At 39.3% G+C, this 22541-nt stretch overlaps 1 protein-coding gene and 1 long non-coding RNA gene across 4 annotated transcripts in view; one reads left to right on the top strand and one right to left on the bottom strand.

Moving 5' to 3' along the window:
- KLHDC10 (kelch domain containing 10) overlaps nt 1-22541 on the top strand; it is a 67000-nt gene that overhangs the window by 27306 nt on the left and 17153 nt on the right. For 2 of the 3 annotated variants that reach the window (XM_032275983.1, XM_032275985.1), the window contains exon 2: nt 1536-1622. The exons of the other annotated variant lie outside the window; for it this stretch is intronic. In XM_032275983.1, the coding sequence (XP_032131874.1) occupies nt 1536-1622 (87 nt within the window). The remainder of the gene's footprint in view (nt 1-1535; nt 1623-22541) is intronic. 3 annotated transcript variants of the gene reach the window in all.
- On the bottom strand, nt 3453-14880 carry LOC116550178. Its single transcript, XR_004268267.1, has 3 exons — nt 14376-14880; nt 9466-9576; nt 3453-3988 (listed from the first exon to the last, which is right to left on the bottom strand). It is a non-coding gene; the product is annotated as an uncharacterized LOC116550178 (long non-coding RNA).

Below are 22541 nucleotides of genomic sequence, written 5' to 3'. Positions count from 1 at the left end.
AGGCCTTTAAATGGAACCTTTTAGCTTTTTGAAAAACTTATTGCCTTGTCCATATTTTTATCATGTTTTTGTTGGATCAGTGAATCTTCACCTTAGCCTAGTAGTGGTCTGTAGACCAACATTTGGGAATCACTGATTGAAAAGACTTAGAATGTTAAAAAATAAACCCTTTTGCAAAATAAATAATTATTCCCCTTGCCCATGAGTCTGTATTCTCTACAAAATTAAGTGCAAATGTGCAGGTGATGCCATTTCATTATACAGAATTTGTATATCTCTATGTACATGTTCTGTAGCAAGCAAACTAGACCTTGTTGATGGACATCTGAATATATTTCCAGTTACCAAAAATAAAAACTGTTCTTTTTCTAGGGAATTTAAGACAGGATAAATATGGTGTAGTGGAAAGAAGGCAAGTTTTTAGAGTCAGAAGGCCTAGCTTGAATCCTGGCTTTGGTATTAAATCACTTAATTTTCTTTTAGCTTCCTTACTTGTAAAATGATGATGATACTTTCTTCAAAGTGTTTTTATAGCTCCTGTTACAGCAGTTTCTTCACTGTAATGTAATTATTTGTTTACACACCTGTCTTCCTCGTGAGACCATGGGTTCTGAAGAGCAGGAGTCAGTCCTTGTTTTGCAACCCTTGCAACCCTCGGTCCTAGCATAGGGCTCCAGACATAGCAGATGCTTAATAAAATGATTGTTGAATCAATACAGGATTGTTGTGAGAATTACATGAGGTAATATATGTGAAAGCTGTTTGTAAACCTTAAACATTACACAAGTGTTAATTGTTTTTATTGTCAAGAGTTATCTTTGGGAGTTACTAAAACTTTGGGAAAAGAGAAAATTACCCCATTTAACAGTTCCATTAATTTATTAGGTTTTTCTTCTATTTTATAAGACAAAAAAATTTAATTGGGGTTAACGTGGAGCTGATTTGCTTCCCGGGAAGGCAGATGAGCTCCTTCCCTCCCTTCTTCCATGGAAGTGCCAAGATATTAAATGTTTGTTTTATTTAGTTGCTGTTTTAAAATTTAATTATAGTAGAGTCAGCTTATTTAATATTTAAGGAATGGTACCCATTGCTTTATCTTCTTAACCATATAATTATTATAACCTTGAAGAGAACAGGAGCCTATGTTATGTCCAGTTAGTTTCAGAGCTCCATTTTGAAATTAACTGACTTTAAAATGTCATCATTTTTAATCTGTTCATAAAGCTCCTGGTGAATTTTTGCCACAAGATGGCATTGGTGATTATTGAGTGCACATACTATTGAACCAGAATTCCGAAAAATGGTGCACAAAATTGTATTATTTTGGGGGTAAGAGTTGAAAACCTTCATCACTGCTTATATATTAATTTAATTTTGACTTCCAAAGCAGGGTTAAATGCTACTTTATATCACTTTCTTTCTGTATTCAAGTATTGTTTTGTTTCCTGTTTTTCTGTCTTTATAACTACAGTAACTATGTATTATTTGCCATGTGTTGTATGTGTCTGACTTATTGCTGATAATTGTGGTAACAGGTAAGAAGAAAATACGATGGGACCCAGTTAGGAGGCGCTTCATTCAGTCCTGTCCCATCATAAGGATCCCTAACAGGTTTTTGAGAGGTGGGTGATAACTAGCAAGAGATCTGTGCTTCGTTTGGGTTAAAGGGAACTTTGAATGAATTTTCTAAACTCAAAACTCTGGTTTCTAAAAGTCATCTAAACAGCTAATGAAACAATTGGAGTAAGAAAAATCTAGAACTTAATTTTAAACCTGTTTCTTATTGGCTACTATTGGAATTGTAATTGTAACTTTGTTATTAAATGGTAGAGATAAATTATCTCGCTGATATAAATGGTATTCCACTGTAGCCATATTAGAAAGAATTTTGAGTGAAAATCTGTAAAATATGTATGTGGGAAATAATTTACTAAATATGATTCTAAGGAAGAAATAAAAGATTATGTGATGGTATAAAATTAAAAACCTTTTATGTCAAATGTCATATATTAAATAAAAAAGGATTATTTGTAACAAAGGGGTAATAAGAATATATGAAGAGTTCTTATAAATGTCGTATATTAAAAGATAGGTTAAAAACAAATGCCCGCTGGAAAAATAGGTAAAAGATATAGAATTATCAATTTGTTAAAAAGAAGTACCAATAAATATAAACAAATATTTATTTTTACTATTATTATAAACACAATTAAAACAGTAAGGTATTTTTACCTATTAGATCAGCAAAGACCAAAAATAAGAATAACTTACTTGGAATATTCTCAGGAAGAAAATAAAGAAATAAAAATAAGAATACCCAGTGTTGGCTAGGGTATGGGAAAATAAACCTCATATATTGAAGGAAGTGTAAATTTTATATAGCTATTCTGAAACCAGTTTGGTGATATGTATTAAAAACCTTAGAAATGTTCATACCCTTTGACCTAGTAGTTTTTACTTTTAGAAATGTTGCATTCCTTCTACTTTTTATTTTTTCTACTAAAACATACTCCATACTGAAAAAAGAAAATCTCAGAGGAAGGTTGAAAACTCTGGTTCACAGTATTTTTCTAGATACAACAAATTGTCACACAAGCGTACTTAATGTAATTTAGGCTGTATTAAATTATTTACAACCCAGTATATCTAATTTTAACTGGAGTTTGTTTTTTGTAACCTAGGAAAAAATCCTGCAACTGCTATAGATGTTTCTATAGCTAGTTCCTAACCTATTTTTGGCAGCCAAGCTCCAGAGCATGCATAGAATCAACTGTAAAATGGGTCAAGATAAGATCCTTGAGATGGTGTACCACCTTTTAGCATGAGTAAATTTTATTGGTTAAAAATTAAGGGCCAGCTTGGGTGGCTCATACGTGTAATCACCACTCTTTAGGAGGCCAAGGGGCAGATTGCTTGAACCCAGGAGTTCGAGACCAGCCTGGACAACACAGTGAAACCCTGTCTCCACAAAAAATACAAAAATTAGCCGGGCATGGTGGTGCACACTTATAGTCCCAGCTACTCAGGAGGCTGAGGTGGGAGGATCACCTGAGCCCAGGAGGCACAGGTTGCAGTAAGCCATGATTGCACCACTGCATTCCAGCCTGAGTGATAGAGTGAGACTTTGTCTCAAAAAAAAAAAAAAAAAAAATTAGGTAATTGTAGTATTACATGACAGGAAAGCCATTGTACACACATGGCCAAGCAGACATGTCCTTCTATAGCATTTTTTCTTTTTTCTATTTATAAATTGGAATACTAATTTACCAGTTTCCAATGAGAAATCTACTTATGCTCAATAAAGCATAAATTAAGCTTCATTTTTAATTATATTAATAATTTTATGTATACTAATTAAGGAATTGTTTAGGATATATAATTCAATATAACAATGATATAAAACATATAAACATAAAAACAAAGGAAATAGTGACATAACAGGTTGTATCTGAATGGTGGGGATTTTTTCTTTTGTATGGTGTCTGTTTTTCAATTTTTTGATAGTAGAAAAAAAAGATTGTGCAGGTAAGTTTTATACCATTGGTTATTTGTAAGCCTCAATCAGTGGTTGAGAAAGGTGGCCCCTGACAGTGCTGGAATTGAGGGGGTGTTAACTCAGCATCAGCAACATTAGGATCACTAGTGGCTTTCTTCTCACTAGTTTTCACCTTCTTTAACCTCTATGTAGTGTTTGATGCTGTTGACTACTTGCCCTTCTTAAATTTCTCTCTTTTTTTGGGTTGCTTTACTGTATAGTTCTAGATATTTTCTTCCTACCTCTTTGATTGTTCATTCTATTTCCTTCTGTAGCTTCTTTCTTTCTACCCCCTTAAGGTGGGTATTGCTCCAGTGTTCTGTCTTCTCCATTATCTCCTTTGGTTGTCTCATCAACTTTCACAGGCTTAACTCTTCGTTTGTTCGTTCCTTCATTCTTTCATTCTTTCAGTATTTCTTGATTGCTTCCTTTGTATTGTACTAGCCTGATGATCTAAGTAATAGAGAATCAGGTAAACAGACAATCAGAATAATTTGAGCATAATTCTTTGTGGTAAGTGTTATGATGAAGTAGCATGCTATGGTAGCACAAAGGAGAGGTTCCTGACTCAGCTTGGCTGGAGGAGGGTGACAAGGAGTGGCCATGAGGATGGCATCAGAAGGGTTGTGGTTAAAGGCTGAGTACGTGTCAGCAAAGGAAGGTTGGATCCTCACAAATTGGTGATTAGGCAGCTTGAGTAAAGGCATGTAGACAAAACAGAACATGGTGTTTTTAGAAATCTAGAGAAAGTTCAGCACAGTGGGAAAGGGGGTGGACAAAAGAGGCTGGAGAGGGCCCAGATCAAGCGGATATCACCCAAGCGGAGTTTTCAGGATCACATTTGGATTTTTAGCTAGTGAAGAGATTTAATTAAAGGCTAATTATGAGATGATTACTGTTATCAGTGTGCAAAGGATGGAGACAGTAATGAGGTAGTTGCAATAGGAATGGAGAGTAGGGGCTGGGCATGGTGGCTTATACCTGTAATCCTAGCAGAGTGAAACCCTTTCTCTACACACACACACCCCCCACACACGCGCACACACACGTACAATTAGCCAGGTGTGGTGGGGTATGCCTGTAGTCCCAGCTATTCAGGAGGCTGAGGCAGGAAGATTACTTGCACTTAGGAGTTTGAGGCTGCAGTAAGCTATAGTCATGCCACTGCATTCCAGCCTGGATGAAAAAGTGAGGCCCTGTCTCATAAGAAAATAAAATAGAGAATTAATTTGACATATCAGGAAGTGGAAGTGGAATTAGATGTAGATTTTAGGCAAAGGATAATAAATTCACTTTAATCTCTCCAAACCAATAATAGCATATCCTTTAACACTCAGTTCAAGAGTATTTCCAGGGACACTTCCTTGGCAGGCCCCTCCCCTCTTTGTTCTGATGGCACCCTCCATGTACTTACCTGTGTCATAGCACTTATTGTTGCACTGAATTGTAGTTGTTTACTTGTCCGTGCCTCCCACTAGACTGTAAGCTCTGTAAGGGCAGGGACAGCAGGACAGTGCCTTTCATATCACTCCATAGTGAATGTGGCAGGTATATCACATGTATTTGAGTTGAATTAAAGTATTATAAAGGCCACTGTCAGGAAACAGGTTGAGACTAACATTTTATTTTGTTCTCAACTTCTTCTTGGTGTTGGTGATAGTGAACAAATGAATTGTTGAGAACATGAAAATGCTATTGTTTAATGCTTCAATAGGTTGTGTGGTTTTTGTTTGTTTTTGGGTTTTTGTTTTTTTTTTTAAAAAAAAAACTTATCTATACTTTTGAAATAGCCACTTCCAAGCCTCTTATTTTGGAATTCTTTATATCACCTCTCTTGATTCAGATTGTAGACAGTTTCATAGGGCCATTTTCGGTCACTAGATTCCTTCACCAGATCCTGCATTCTCTCTAAAACATAGTTCTACCAATGAAAACTGTGGTGTAGTGAAAACAGTAATGGTGTAATGAAAACAGTGGTTTTTATTATAAAATGGCAGGCTTAACATACCCATTTACCTTCCCCTACTTCTCAGATATCATTGGAAATGACAAAACAGACATAAGACAAAGAATAAATCATTGTCATTAAAAAAAAAAAGAACAGAAAAGGGAGTCTTTGAAACTAGATGACTTGTGTCTGAATCCAAGCTCTGCCATTTACCAACTGCATGACCTTGAGCAAGTTGCTTATTCTTTTTTGGCCTCAGTTGCCTCATCTGTAAAATTAGGATGTTGATAATAGTACCTACCTTCTAGAGTTACTGTGAAATCAGGAGAGACAATATATACAGAGCACTTAGGAGAGTTTCTTTACATGTAGCAAATGCTGAATTAATGTTAGCTATCATTATTGTTCCTGTTATGATACCAGAAGTTTTTAGAAATGTTAGGGTACTAGAAAACAATTGGAATTATATTGATGGAGGAACCAGCACAGAATAAAATGCAACCCAGAATAGATGCTCCTGCTGCACGATGGAGGTCAGAGAATGTCTTAGCAGGGCTGTTTTCTTAAACTCTAAGCCTATAGGCAGCAAGTGTAGGAAGATGGAGCGGTTTTGGAGGAAAGTGGACTATCTGGGCAGGTAATGAAAGACCTGCCTTCAAAACAGTTACTTCCCCTATTCCTTCTCTCCCTTCACATAAAGTACCCTAGCAATGGCATTAGTTCCAGGATAAAGTCATGAGAACAGTTCAAGAAAAGCAGAAGATTTGCCTTGGGGACTGGAGGTAGAGTGACACAGCAGAGCCTTAGTTGAGTGGACTTCTGCAGTAAATGGGTGAGGAGGATGGAATGAGAGGAGAACAAGAAAAGAAGCTCTATCAAGGATTGCTATGCATTAAAGGACAATACCATCAAAATACAGCCTGATGATTTTGGCAACAATAAGGTAAAACTGCTTTCTTTTTCTCCACTTGTAAATGGAAGCCCGTCTGTCAGTGTGCCACTTACCTGCAGAGACCCACACTGAGAAATACCTTCCATTTGGGCTTTGGAGGCACATTAATACAACTGCTGAGGAAACAGATGTTTCTTATAATAACTAACCAATGTGAGTAGGTGATAAAGGCTCACCAGAAATTTGAGGGAAACTAGACTTAGAAGAGACTAAAATAAACAAAACAGCTGCCTGTGGTAGAAACAGAGATAATGAAGAAGTAGAGTGGCACTTGAGGAAGTTCGAATCACAGGATGTATATTTACAGAGCCAAGCATGAATTACATCCACAAAGTGGAAAAAAAATAAAAAAGCTTCCTGGCCAGGCATGGTGGCTCACACCTGTAATCCCAGCACTTTGGGAGGCTGAGGTGGGTGGATCACTTGAGACCAGCAGTTTGAGACCAGCCTGGCCAACATGACAAAACCCTGTCTCTACTAAAAATACGAAAGTTAGCTGAGCATGGTGGTACACGCTTGTAGTCCCAGCTACTGGGGAGGCTGAGGCATGAGAATCACTTCAATCTGGGAGGCAGAGGTTTCAGTGAGCCGAGATCATGCCATTGCACTCCAGCCTGGGCAACAGAGCAAGACTCTGTCTCAAAAAAAACAAAACAGGGCCGGGGGCGGTGGCTCACGCCTGTAATCCCAGCACTTTGGGAGGCCGAGGTGGGTGGATCACGAGGTCAAGAGATCGAAACCATCCTGGTCAACACGGTGAAACCCCGTCTCTACTAAAACTACAAAAAATCAGCTGGGCCTGGTGGCGCGTGCCTGTAATCCCAGCTACTCAGGAGGCTGAGGCAGGAGAATTGCCTGAACCCAGGAGGCGGAGGTTGCGGTGAGCCAAGATCGTGCCATTGCACTCCAGCCTGGGTAACAAGAGCGAAACTCCATCTCAAACAAAAAAAAACAAAACAACAACAACAACAACAAAAAAAACAGAACAAAAAACGCTTCCATGGATAAAAATTAATGATGAATAAATTCGTTTTATATTGAAGAATTTAATTGAAATTAAAACTCAGTTGGAGCGTTAAACAATACACTTAAGACCAGTTACTTTTCATAAAAATAAAACAGGAAATTTGCAGACTGTGAAGTAAGAAGACCTACAGATAGAAAGTACATGAGGAAAATTCATCCTTTGAGGATAGACCTGAGTGGTCCAGTACCCATTTCATAGGAGTTACAGAAGGAGAGATCAGACAATGGAAGGGAGAAAATTAAAAAATCTGAGTTTCCACATACAAAGGTTATGCCAAGGACCAAGCAGGAAAAATGCAAAAACAAACCAACAAGAAGTACCTCCCTGAATATTCCCAAAGTACTTACTATTTCAGAGGTAGAAAACAAATTACATAGACTCAAAACTGAAAATTGGACTGGCATGGATTTCTCACCTGCAGCATGGTTTGCTGGAAGATAAGTGCTTTCAGTGTTCTGAGGGGAAATTATTCTCAAGACAGAATTCTATATCCAGCCTCACTCATGTTTAAGTGGGGGGTAAAAATGAGTAAGATCTCTGAAAGTTTGTGCCAACCCATTTTGATAAAATTACTTGAAGATATACTCCTGGTAAAATGAAAAATCCAAAATAGAGGAAGATTTGGATATAAGAAGTGGAGTATGCCAAGAAATTCAGGAAGGCTAGTATAACTGTTGATATCTCTAAAATACAGAGAAGTAAAATAAATATGCATGTATGTGTGAATATACGTATATACTTGACCCTCGAGCAATTTAGGTGTTAAAGATGCTGACCGCCATGCAATAAAAAATCTGTGCATAGCTTTAGACTACTAATAGTTTATGGTTGACCAGAAGTCTTACTGATAACATAGTAAGCTAACACATATTTTGTATATATATTATATATTGTATTCTTACAATAAAGGAAACTGGAGGAAGGGAAAAAATATTTTTAACAATATCCTTGTGGCCGGTCATGGTGGCTCACACCTGTAATTCTAACACATTGGGAAGCTGAGATGGGTGGATTGCTTGAGCTCAAACTGCCATGTTGCCCATTTTGAGATCAGCCTGGGCAACATGGCAAAACCCTGCCTCCATTTTAATTCTAAAAAATTTAAGAAAGACAATAATCCTTGTCATGGCAAGGAAAATATTATTTATTATCTTTCAATGTTATCCAAGAAGGATAAGAAAATCATCAGCCAGGCTCAGTGGCTGATGCCTGTAATCCAACACTTTGGGAGGCTGAGGCAGGCAGATCACTTGAGGTCAATAGTTGAAAACCAGCCTGGCCAACATAGTGAAATCCCATCTCTACTAAAAATACAAAAAATTGGTTGGGTGTGGTGGTGGGCACCTGTAATCCCAGTTACTGAGGAGGCTGAGGCAGGAGAATCACTTTAGCCTGGGAGCCGAGATCATGCCACTGCACTGCAGCCTGGGCAACAGAGCAAGACTCTGTCTCAAAAAAAAAAAAAGTAAGAAAAATAAAATATATTTACTATTCATTAAGTGGAAGTGGATCATCATAAAAGTCTTCATCCTCATTGAAATTCAAATAATCTGGAAATGCATAGGGTGAAGGCCGGGCGCGGTGGCTTACGCCTATAATCCCAGCACTTTGGGAGGCTGAGGCGGGTGGATCATGAGGTCAGGAGTTTAAGACCAGCCTGGCCAACATAGTGAAACCCCATCTCTACTAAAAATGCAAAACTATTAGCCGGGCGTGGTGGCAGGCAACTGTAATTCCAGCTACTTGGGAGGCTGAGGCGGGAGAGTGCCTATAATCCCAGCTATTCGGGAGGCTGAGGCAGGAGAATGAACCCAGTAAGCCAAGATTGAGCCATTGCACTCCAGCTTGGGTGACAGCGAAACTCCATCTCAGAAACAAAAATGATAATTCAGTGAGAGAATGTATATAAGAGGCTTGAGCAGGTGCATTAGTCTGTTCTTGCACTGCTATAAAGAAATACCTGAGACTGGGTACTTTATAAAGAAGAGGTTTAATTGACCCACGGTTCTGCAGGCTGAATAGGAAGCATGGTAGCATCTGCTTCTGGAGAGGCCCCAAAGAGCTTTTTCTCATGGCAGGAGACAAGTGGAACCAGGTGTCTTACATGGCAGGAGCTGGATCAAGAGGGGGTGGGGGGAAGTACCAAGAGCTTTTAAACAACCAGATCTTGTGAAAACTCTCTCTCGATACAGTACCAAGGAGGCATAGTGCTAAACCATTCATGAGAACTTCGGAGCCATGATCCAGTCACCTCCCACCATGCCCATGCCCCATCTCCAACACTGGGGATAACAATTGAACATGAGATTCGGGCGGGGCCACAAATCCAAACTGTATCAGCAGACATTTCCCAAAAGAAACATTCAAATGAGGCCGGGCGCGGTGGCTTACGCCTATAATCCCAGCACTTTGGGAGGCCGAGGCGGGTGGATCACGAGGTCAAGAGATCGAGACCATCCTGGTCAACATGGTGAAACCCCGTCTCTACTAAAAATACAAAAATTAGCTGGGCATGGTGGCGCGCGCTTATAGTCCCAGCTACTCGGGAGGCTCAGGCAGAAGAATTGCTTGAACCCAGGAGGCGGAGGTTGCGGTGAGCCGAGATTGTGCCACTGCACTCCAGCGTGGGTAACAAGAGCAAAACTCTGTCTCAAAAAAAAAAAAGAAACATTCAAATGGCCAATAAATCTGAAAAGGTGCTCACCCTCATTGTGATGAGAGAAATGAATATTAAAACCACGAGACAGCTTTACAAACTAGCAGGAATTGCCAAATTAAAAAGACTGACAATGGCAATAGAAAATATTGGCAAGGATGTGGAGCAACAGAAATTCTCACATGCTGCTGTTGGATGTATAAATTGGTACAACCATTTTGAAAAGCATTTTGGCTTTGTCAAATGAAGGTGAATATTTACATTAAGATTCAGAAATACCATGTTTAGATTTATAGCCAACAGAAATACAAGCCCCTGTGCACTTGCAATGTGTGCAAAAATGTTCATGGCAATATTAAGAACCACAAATTTGAAACAACCCCAAATGCCTATTCACGCAACTTAGACTGGATAAATTGTGGTATATATTCATACAAATAAATAGTATTTGGCAAGGGAAATGAACAGACCACTTCTGCTCCCCTAGAACATGGATGAATCTCAAAAACATAATTGCAAATAAAAGAGCCCAGAAAGAATACATACTATATTATCCTACATACTATATTATTCTATTCAAATACACTTTAAAACATGACTAAAACACCAAAAGCATTGGCAACAAAAGCCAAAATAGACAAATGGGACCTAATTAAACTCCACAGCTTCTGTACAGCCAAAGAAACAATCATTAGAGTGAACCAGCAACCAACAGAATGAAAAAATTTTTGCAATTTACCCATCTGACAAAGGGCTAATATCCAGAATCTACAAAGAACTAAACCCATCCAAAAGTGGGAGAAGGATATGAACAGACGCTTTTCAAAAGAAGACATATATGAGGCCAACAAACATATGAAAAAATGCTCATCACTGATTATTAGAGAAATGCAAATCAAAACCACATTGAGATGCCACCTCACACCAGTTAGAATGGTGATGATTAAAAAAATCTGGAGACAACAGATGCTGGAGAGGATGTGGAGAAATAGTAACACTGTTACACTGTTAGTGCGAGTGTAAATTAGTTCAACCATTGTGGAAGACAATGTGGTGCTTCTTCAAGGACCTAGAAAGAGAAATTCCGTTTGACCCAGCAATCCCATTACTGGATACCCAAAGGATTATAAATCATTCTGTTATAAAGACACATGCACATGTATGTTCACAGGGGCACTGTTTACAATAGCAAAGATGTGGAACCAACCCAAATGCCCATCGACGATAGACTGGAAAAGGAAAATGTGGCACATATACACCATGGAATACTGAGCAGCCATAAAAAACAAAAACGATGAGTTCGTGTTCTTTGTAGGGACATGGATGAATCTGGAAACCATCATTCTCAGCAAACCGACACAAGAATCGAAAATCAAACACCACATGTTCTCACTTATAGGCGGGTGTTGAACAATGAGAACGCATGGACACAGGGAGGGGAGCATCACACACTGGGGTCTGTTGGTGGGGGGCCAAGGGAAGGACAGTAGGGGGATGGGGAGGTTGGGGAGGGATAACATGGGGAGAAATGCCAGATGTAGGTGACGGGGATGGAGGCAGCAAACCACATTGCCATGTGTGTACCTATGCAACAGTCCTGCACAAGCTGCACATATACCCCAGAACCTAAAATACAAAAAAAACCTAGGCCAAAATAAACAGTATTGTTTAGGGATGCATACCTAGGTATAATAAAGCTATAAAAAGACAGATTTTATGATTGCCCTAAAAATCAGGAGGTAGGATACTCTAGAAGTGAAGGTTGGAGGGTGTGATCAAGACGGGCAGGCAGAGAGCATCTGGGTGCTGGTAGTAGTTTGTTTCTTAACCTGGATGATGATTATATGTTCCTATTTTAATAATTTGTTAAGCTCTCGATGCAGTATTCAGTTTCTTGAGCTGGATGATAGTTACGTTTCTCTTTTTAATAATTTGTTAAACTGTGCATTTATATTTATGTAAATTCTAATGCATACCATATTTAACAGTAAAAGGAGTTAAATTTTAAAAGCAAAGATCCTGCCCCACATCTTCACTCAACCACCATTAACAGGCGAATTTCTTTCCAGATGTGGTTTATTCTGAAGAGGGTTAAAAAAAATAAAAGTTTGTTTTTCAGAAAATATTAGGGGTAATAAGATGTAGATCTTTGTAGGAGAAAAGAAGAGAGCTTATTTCAATAAGATCCGAAAAGTGGGAAAATAAAGCAATAAAGTGGTAAATAGAAAACACATAAGATTGCAGGGGCAAATCTAAATAAAATCATCAAATGGGCCTTATCTCTGGAATGTATTTAGTTTACTATTTTAATAGGCTTAAAGAAAAAGTGTGACTTTGCTGTATTAAATAAAACATTTAATAAACTTTGATATTTAACCTGTTCATTTTGTTAAAATGTATCTAGTATCTATATGACATATGTGCTTTTCTGTATGTTACATTTGAATACAAACTTTGTGCTGGGAACACAGTGGCTCATGCTTGTAATCCCAGCACTTTGGGAGGCTGAGGCAGGAGGATCTGGAGCCCAGGAGTTGGAGACCAGCCTAGGCAACACTCGTCTCTTAAAAAAATTTAAAAATTTCCCTAGCAAGCAGACTCAGATGGAGAAGAGAAAAAAAAAATTAAAAATTAGCCAGACGTGTTGGCATGCACCTGTGGTCCCAGCTAATTGGGAGGCTGAGATAGAGGATTGCTTAAGCCTGGCAGGTCAAGGCTGCAGTGAGCAGTGATTGTATAAACAAATAAATAAGTACCCCACATCCATTCCTGGTAAGGGAAAAACATTCTTTTTTTTTTTTTTTTTTTTTTTTTTTTTTTTTTGAGACGGAGTTTTGCTCTTGTTACCCAGGCTGGAGTGCAATGGCGCGATCTCGGCTCACCGCAACCTCCACCTCCCGGGTTCAGGCAATTCTCCTGCCCCAGCCTCCTGAGTAGCTGGGATTACAGGCACGCGCCACCATGCCCAGCTAATTTTTTGTATTTTTAGTAGAGACGGGGTTTCACCATGTTGACCAGGATGGTCTCGATCTCTTGACCTCGTGATCCACCCGCCTCGGCCTCCCAAAGTGCTGGGATTACAGGCTTGAGCCACCGCGCCCGGCCTAGGGAAAACATTCTTAAGCATCCAGGGATAAAAGAAGATTTATTTTGTGACAGAATACTACAAGAAACCAGTAGTAGGGCTGGGTGCGGTGTAATCCCAGCACTTTCGGAGGTTGGGGGAGGGGGCGGATCACGACGTCAGAAGATCGAGATCATCTTTGCTAACACCGTGAAACCCCATCTCTACACAAAAAGAAAAACTAGTAAAGATCGTATATGAGGTATCACAGTATCCTCATGAAAGTTAAAAAAAACAAGACATGCAGGTGCATGCCAAAGAATTAAAAATTAAAAAAAAAAAACCAAAACGAGACAATGATGCCCACTGTCATCTCCACTATTCAACCTTGTTCAGGAGTTTTCAGCCAATACAGTAGAAGACCAGGAAAAGAAAAAAAAAAAAAGAGGTACACATATTGGAAAGGAAGAGTTAAAGTTGGCATTAACAGCAGATGATCTGATTGTGTACCTATAAAATTCAAGATAACACATGATAACTATACTAGAGTTCAGAAAATTGGGTGGACAAAATTTAAACGTGCAAAAATAAATCACCTTCCTACATATTAACAGCAACCAATTAGAAGATAAAAGAGTTATCCATTTAAAATTGTATGAAAATTTATAAAGTATTTAGAAAAAAGAAGAATATGAAACTATACTGATGAAATACAGAAACTAGCTGGGCAGCCAGGCGCTATGGCTCATGCCTGTAATCCCAGCACCTTGGGAGGCCGAGGTGGGTGGATGGCCTGAGGTCAGGAGTTTGAGACCACCCTGGCCAACATGGTGAAACTCCATTTCTACGAAAAGTACAAAAATTGGCCGGGTGTGGTAGCTTAACGCCTATAATCCCAGCACTTTGGGAGGCCAAGGTGGGCGGATCACCTGAGATTAGGAGTTCCAGACCAGCCTGGCCAACATGGCGAAACCCAAACCCCCTCTCTACTAAAAATACAAAAATTAGTCAAGCGTCCTCGCACATACCTGTAATCCCAGCTACTCGGGAGGCTGAGGCAGGAGAATTGCTGAAACCCAGGAGGCCGAGATTGCAGTGGGCCAAGATCGCGCCGCTGTACTCCAGCCTGGGCGACAGAGTGAGACTGCGTCTCAAAAAGAAAAGACGCAGTGGCCCGCGCCTATAGTGTCTACTTAGGAGGCTGAGGTTGTAGAATCGCTGGAACCGGGAGGCGGAGGTAGCGGTGAGCTTAGATCGCGCCACTGCACTCCATCTGGGGCGACAGATCAAGACTCCTTCTCAAAAAACAGAAGAAAGAAAAAAAAAATAGCTGGTTGAGGTCACGTGCGCCTGTAGTTCTAACCATTCAGGTGGGAGAATCGCCTAAACCCGGAGGCGGAAGTTGCAGTGAGCTGAGATCGAGCCACTGTACACCAGCCTAGGCGACCGAGCGAGACTGTGTCTCAGTAAACAAACAAACAAAACGAAATACTATACTCATGGACATTAAAAAAACAGAATAAATGGCCAGGGATTTTGTTCCTTAATGGATTATCCCGATAAAATCCTCAAGGGACCTTTTAAGAATTGCATTTTAATTTCCACGTAACTTCCGGTTTAACAAAAATTTCAGAAATGCTCACGACTGTAATCCCAGCACTTTGGGAGGCCGAAGATGGCGGATCACGACATCAGGAGTTCGAGACCAACCTGACCGACATAGTGATACCCCGTCTCTACTAAAAATACAAAAATTAGCCAGGTGTGGTGGTGCATGCCTGTAATCCCAGCTAATCGGGAGGCTGAGGCAGGAGAAGCGCTTGAACCCAGGAGGCAGAGATTGCGATGAGCTGAGATCGCGCCGTTGCACTCCAGCCTGGGCAACAAGAGCGAAACTCCATTTCAAAAAAAAAAAAAAAAAGCAGAAATGGTAGACATTCTCCTGTATCCTGTCTGGGCATGGTGAGTCACGCCAGTAATCTCGGCAGTTTGGGAGGCTGAGATGGGTGGATCACTTGGGCTCGTGAGTTACCAGCCTCGAGACCAGCCTGGGCAACGAGGCGAAACGCCGTCTCTACCAAAAATACAAAATAATAGCTGGGCGTGGTGGCGCGCGCCGGTGGTACCAGCTACTCAGAATGCTGAGGCGGGAAGATTGCTTGAGCTCGGGAGGTGGAGGTTGCAGTGAGCTGAGATCGCGGCGCTGCACTCCAGCCTCGGTGACAGAGCGAGACCCCATCTCAAAAAAAAGAAAAAGAAAAAAATTCTCCTGTATCTTTTACCCGGATTCCCCAAATGTTATTTTCTCTTTCGCTTTATCCTGCTCCCTCTCCTGTCTCCTTCCCTGCTTTGTACACAATACATATATGCATACTTTTCTGTTTCAACCATTTGAAAATTGCAGACATGTCTCTCTCTCTCTTTTTTTTTTTTTTTTTTTGAGACAGGGTCTCCCCCTGTCGCCCAGGCTGGAGTGCAGTGGCGCGATCAGGGCTCACGCAACCTCTGCCTCCTGAATTGCTGGGACTGCCGTTATGCGCCACTATGCCCTGTATTTTTTTGGTAGGGTCTGGGTTTCACCATGTTGACCAGGCTTGAGCTCCTGACCTCAAGTGATTCACCTGCCTTGACCTCCCGCAGTGCTGGGATTACAGATGTGAGCCACCGCGCCCAGCTGATGTCTCTTAAAAAAATCAAAAATTAGAAATTTTAGAGATGAAATTTTGTTCTATCACCCAGGCTGAAGTGCAGGGGTGCAATCATAGCTTACTGCACTCAAGCGATCCTCCCACCCACCTCAGCTACCCACATAGCTGGGGCTACAGAAATGCACCACCATACCCAGGTAATTTTTTTTGGCGGGGTCGGTAGAGTTAGGTTTCATTATTTTACCGTATCTCTTTATGTCTAAGTAATAAAGTGTTTGCCCCTGAAAAGCAGACATTCTCTTCCGTAACTGCAGAACATGTATCAAAATTAGGCATCAACACTGATTATTAAGCCCATAAATAATGAGTAAAATTAATACTAGTACATAAGTTACAGACCTTGTTTCAGATTTTGCCATTATTATTTTGCCACTATCCTAATAATGTTCTGTTTGTTTTGCGACGGAGTCTCGTTCTGTCACCAGGCTGGAATGCAATGGTGCAGTCTCGGCTCACTGTAATCTCCGCCTCTCGGGTTCAAGTCATTTACCTGCCTTAGCCTCCCAAGTAGCTGGGTTCACAGGTGCCCACCACCACACCCGGTTAATTTTTGTATTTTTAGTAGAGGTAGGGTTTCACCATGTTGGCCAGGCTGGTCTGGAACTCCTGACCTCAGGTGATCTGCCTGCCTTGACCTCCCAAAGTGCTGGGATTACAGGTGTGAGCCACTTCACCCGGCTAATAATGTTCTTTAATAGCAGTAGAAAATCCGAGATTGTGTGTTGCATTCTGTTTTCATGTGTTTTTATCCTCTTTCAGTGTTGAACAGTTTCTCAGCATTTGTCTTTTTTGACATTGATATTTTTGAACAGTTGCAGACTAGTTATGTTGTAAAACATCCCTTAGTTTTGGTTTTTCTCTGTTTTCTCATAGTTATATTCAGATTATGTATTTTTGGCAGGACTACCACTGAAATAATATTGTGATCATCTCATTGCACATGATATTGATTGATTTGTCCCGTTACTGGTTATTTTAATTTTCATCACCTGGTTAAGATGCTCTCTGTCCACGGGACTTTTTATAGACTTAACAGACCCATTCTAAAATTAATTGCAAAAGTGGAGAAAAATAGGTAGAAGTTTTTGGGAAAAAGTAATACAAAAGAGAATTTGTTCTAGATATCAAAAGATAGTTCAAAGCTATAATAATTAAAACAATGTGGTAATGAGGGCCAGGCATGGTGATTCACACCTATAATCCCAGCACTTTGGGAAGCCCTGTGGTAGGAGATGCTTATATAACCAACAAGTAATATTGTGGGCTGATGTGAATGGATTGCTTTGGTCTGAACAACTTGGGCTCTGGGAGTAGTAAAAAGTTCTACCTGCCATTTGGGGGATATGGAGGAGCTAACTGGATCAGACTTCCTTGGCTTTCCTTGAGACTTCTAGGTCCAACAGAAGACCTGTCTTTTGTGGTAGAGGTAGTTGTGGCCTTTATATTTGGAAAGAAGTAACCAGTTAAATTGATTTATCATTTAGCCTGTTTGATATTTATAATCAATAAATACTTTTAGCAATAAGTTTTTATTTTTTAAAAATGGCCTCACTACAAATGTTCATTAGCACATCTGGAGATGGCTACATCTTGTGAGTAATAGATTTATTAAGGTATAAATATTATATACTACTTTATTTGCAAGCTTTTGCATTTAAGCTTCTGTGATGTTCTTTTATATATTTGCATATTATTTACATATTTTTATATTCATATATCCTTAAAGAGCAATAAATTTTTTGTCCAAGGTGATTAGATCTGAATATTGGGATTTTCCTAATTCGAGTCTAGAACATGTCGATTTAGTATATGATAAAGGTGGCATTTTAAATAATTATAGGAGGGGTGGCTTTCTTTAAGTGATTTGGGGACAGTAGCCTGTCTATTTTGGGAGGAAAAATTAGAGCCCCACTGCATATAACACACAGAAATATAAATTCTGATGTATTCAAATTCTGAATATAAAAAATTGAAACATGAAATTATTCAAGATAAATGAGAATATTTTAATCATTTTATAATTCAGAGGTGAATGAGTTATGGAACAAGGGAGCTATAAAAGAGAAGATTGACAGACTCAGTTACATAAACACCTTTGTATGTTAATAGATGCCATAAACAAAAGACAAGGAGCAGCCTGGAAGAAATAAACATAAATAAAGAATTTGGGGCCTGGCTCAGTGGCTTATGCCTGTGATCCCAGCGCTTTGGAAGGCTAGGGCAGGATGATCATTTGAGCTTAGAAGTTCAAGACCAGCCTGGGCAACATAGTAATACCTCATCTTTATAAAAAATTAAAAAATTAGCTAGGTGTGGTGGCTCATGCCTATAGACCCAGCTACTCCAGAGGGTGAGGCGGGAGGATCTCTTGAGGAAGAGAGGTCGAAGCTGCAGCGCTCTGTGATTATGCTACTGCGGGGTCTCACTCAGCCTGGGCGACAGAGTAAGACCCTGTCTCGAAGGAAAAAGAAAAAAAAATTACAAAATGGTGAGAAGACAACTTAATAGATTCAAAATAGGCAAAGGATACGATCGGGCAGTTCCAAAAAGAAGAAATACAAATGGGCTGATAAACATGTGAACTAGTAAGATAAAGAAAATGGAAATTAACCTGACACCAATTTGTACCCATCAGATTGGCACAAATGTGAGAAGGTTAAAGAAAGCGTGAAGAAGTGGGCACTTGCATATACATTGCTGGGTGTATAAATTGGTCCATTCTATTTGGAGAGCAGTATGGCCCTATAACAGTATTATATCTATAAAAAATTTTTTTGTTTTGTATTTTTGCATTTTTTATTTTTTTCTATAAAAATGTTAAGTGCATATTCCTTTGACCCAGAAATTCTCATACATTTGCATACAAATCTATATAGAGGAAGCTTCATTACAATATTATTTATAATAGTGAAAACACTGGAAACAACCTAATCTTCTGTCACATTATCTCAGACAGCTAGCTTCTTTCTGCCTTTGGGCTAGAAACTAAAACCCGTTTCTCTGGTTACTGTAAGTTCTTGCTTGCTCCCTGGGGTAAAGAGCAAGTCCTGTGACATGGAAGAGAAGATGGGTCAGACATCACAGGTACATAATCCTTTAGCTTCATGTTCCCTTCTGGGTATTAAGTGTTTACCTGTGAATACAGGTTCTGTTTTAATTTTTTGCTTTTACATTTTTCCAGTGGGAGTTCCTGAATCAGGTAAACCAATTCTATGGTAGATTTTATTAGCAGTAAGTAATTTTTAGGAAAATGGGATTTGCACATGGAGAATTTGGGAGAGGATTTAGAGAGCTACTTTAGACTCTGAAACCCAATTTCGGTTTTGTCAAGGTTGAGGATCCTATGCTATATTTCACCTAATAAAAATTAATGCTTGGTCTTCATGGCATTAACCCAGACAAATTCCCATGGTTTATCCAAAATGAAATGGCTTTTTAATATGTTGGTCATTCTTGGGCTATAAATATGAGAAAGAAATCTGTAGTTACTGGTGAGAGAGAAGAGGAGTTGCCTTTTTACTCCCAGCTATGAGATTCCTTGACAGGATGTTTAATATTTATCAAATATTGATTAGATGCTCTTTACCCAACGGTGTGATTTGCAGAGATCGTGAAATTATTAACAGAAGCCAACAGTTGGGCTGGATCAGCACTGTGTCAGAAATAGGTGAACCACAAAATTAAAATGTTTCTAGTACCCACATTTGAAAAAGTAAAACAAATAGGTAACATTAATTTTAATATTTTTAATTAACCCAGTATTTTAAAAAATACCATTTCAACATATAAAATATCATCAATATAAAAACTAATAATTTTACATTCATTTTTGGGTACTAAATCTTTGAAATCCAGGGGGTATTTTACATGTAAAGCACAGCTCGGTTTGGATCGCTCACATTTCAAGTGCTTAGGAGCCACGTGTTATGGCTCATGGCTACTGACTTGTGCTGTGCAGCCCCTGAGGGCAGAGGTAGTCATTACCTTATCATTGTGTCCCAGCACCTACCACAGTACGTGGTACTGAGTACATAGCCAGCATCCAATAATAACTTTTCTTTTTTTTTTTTTGAGACAGAGTTTTGCTGTTGTCACACAGGCTGGAGTGCAGTGACATGATCTCGGCTCACTGCAACCTCTGCCTCCCAGGTTCAAGCAATTGTTCTGCCTAAGCTTCCCGAGTAGCTGGGATTACAGCTGCCAGCCACCATGCCAGCTAGTTTTTGTATTTTTAGAAGAGGTGGGTTTTTACCATGTTGGCCCGGCTGGTCTTGAACTCCTGACCTCAGGTGATCCACCTGCTTTGGCCTCCCAAACTGCTGGGATTACATGTGTGAGCCACCATCCCTGGCCCAATATTTTTGACCTGAATGAGTGAGTAGGGAAATAGGAAGCTATCTTTTCACAGACTCCTCAACTGTGTAATCTATGTGAATTATATTTGTCACTGAAATAGTTGGCAATAAACTTTTAACCTCACCTTCCCTACTATACAGCCATTTATAGAAAATGTAGAATAGACTGCATTTCTTTTCATATTTGGCCAAAAGCAACTTTAAAAATTATCTATTTGCTTTAAGCAATACGGCAAATGACAGAGATTTTTAGACCTCCTGTCTGCTGACGATAGTAATGCTGTTAGATTTCTTCTTTAAATTTGTCTTGCTAATTCTTAGAAAGAAGGATTTGTGTCTTGAGAACACTGCATAATCCAACACTCATTCCCTAAACCATATATCTGTTAGGCATAATAATATCAAAGTCCACTGAGATTTGAACACTGTTTTAATCATTCCTGTCACTGTTTACTTTGACCTGACGTTAAAGTCAACCCAGCTTCTAGTACCTGTTAGTATCTCCACCTCTTTCAGGTGTTGTAGGTGATACAGGATAATTATCATAGATGATCTTTACCCTTGAGGAACTTATCATCTATTTGGAGAAGAAAAACAAACTGACAAAATGGGTAGAGAAAAAATTAAATGCCAAATTAGTTGGTTCCCAGTTTGGTTAGTGTCTGCTGTGTGCCCTAGGCTTGGTTATAGAAGGTGAATACAAATGTATTCCTCCTCCCTCAGATAGCTCACAGCCTCCTAGAAAGTTACATGTATAAACCAATAAACATTTCAATATGACAAACATAACAAATATTTGAAGTACATTAATAATATCCAAATATGCAAATGAGGAATCTGAGACTACGCAAGGGTCAGTGACTTGCTCAAAGTAGCAATTAGAGCCGGGATTCAAACTTAGGCATTTATAGGAGCTTTTATTTTTTATTTATTTATTTTTTTTTTTGAGACGGAGTTTCGCTGTTGTTACCCAGGCTGGAGTGCAATGGTGCGATCTCGGCTCACCGCAACCTCCGCCTCCTGGGTTCAGGCAATTCTCCTGCCTCAGCTTCCTGAGTAGCTGGGATTACAGGCACGCGCCACCATGCCCAGCTAATTTTTTGTAGTTTTAGTAGAGACGGGGTTTCACCGTGTTGACCAGGATGGTCTCGATCTCTTGACCTCATGATCCACCCGCCTCGGCCTCCCAAAGTGCTGGGATTACAGGCTTGAGCCACCGCGCCCGGCCAGGAGCTTTTATTTTTTGTTTTCACACCACACTTTCTGTTTCAAGAGTCCTAGAAAGAGAAATTGAGTTCTTCATTTAAGGTAAATCATAGCTCAGTAAATTTGCCAACCGATTATAGTTTGCCTGATATTCATGTATTTACATAGTTATGTGTCATCATCTTATTAATTATACATGTATACACTAATATATGAGTAGTATGGTACTAAACAGGAAGGGTCCTAGGGTTTTATTGATGAGAAGGGCTGTTTGCACCAGACTTAGGTATTTCCACAACTAGGGATTGAAGGGTAGGTAGGTAGACTAGGCCAAGGGTTAAGGGAGGGACTCTGGGCTTTCCTAGCAGAGAGAAGTATGAGAAATTGATGGTACGACAAGGTTGGCAGGAGAACAGCTCTAACATGCTGAGCAGATGACTTCGTACATGAGTTGGACCTGAGTGACTCAGTGATTCACTCTTTTTTAGTTGCTCTCCATCTGTGCACAATTTCAGTTCTTGTTTAAAAACATAACTTAGAAAGTGGGATTTTGATGTTAAAAAGTAAATGTAGAAGGCCTGTATTAAGTTGGTAATAAATATTTGTATAACATGATTATTAGGTGTCTAGTGTTGTCCTAATAGTATCTTTATACTAGTATCTATTACCAACACGTAAAAGTGAGTTCCTCTGTAGGGTCACAACTACAGTAGCTTCTTACTCCACCAATTATATATTTAAGCATCTTTGGTTCTGAAGTTAGGCAAGGGTTTGTATAGATTGGTATAAAAATTTTAAGGATAACAAAAATTATAATAGAGTTTTTTTTTTTTTACTCTAAAATAATCTTGAAGTAATTTTTAGTAAACTAGTTGACATAACTTAGACTTCAGAACACTCAAATATAAATTGTAGAAATAACTTTTCTTAGTAAAGCTCTTAATAGGATGAAAGATGCTCTCTGAGATAAATATAAGGAGATTCTTTGTTAACCACCATAATAGCTGGAATGTTATTTAAATTCAAAATTTTGCTGTAACTCTTTAACAGCCAGTTTTCACTTTTTTTTTTTTTTTTTTTTTTTTTTTTG

This window comes from Sapajus apella, unplaced genomic scaffold, assembly GCF_009761245.1.
Source record: "Sapajus apella isolate SASKATOON/1434 unplaced genomic scaffold, GSC_monkey_1.0 scaffold7, whole genome shotgun sequence".
Taxonomy (NCBI): Eukaryota; Metazoa; Chordata; class Mammalia; order Primates; family Cebidae; genus Sapajus; species Sapajus apella.
The sequence above is the reverse complement of the archived record's forward strand: the minus strand, read 5'-3'. Positions and strand labels throughout refer to the sequence as shown.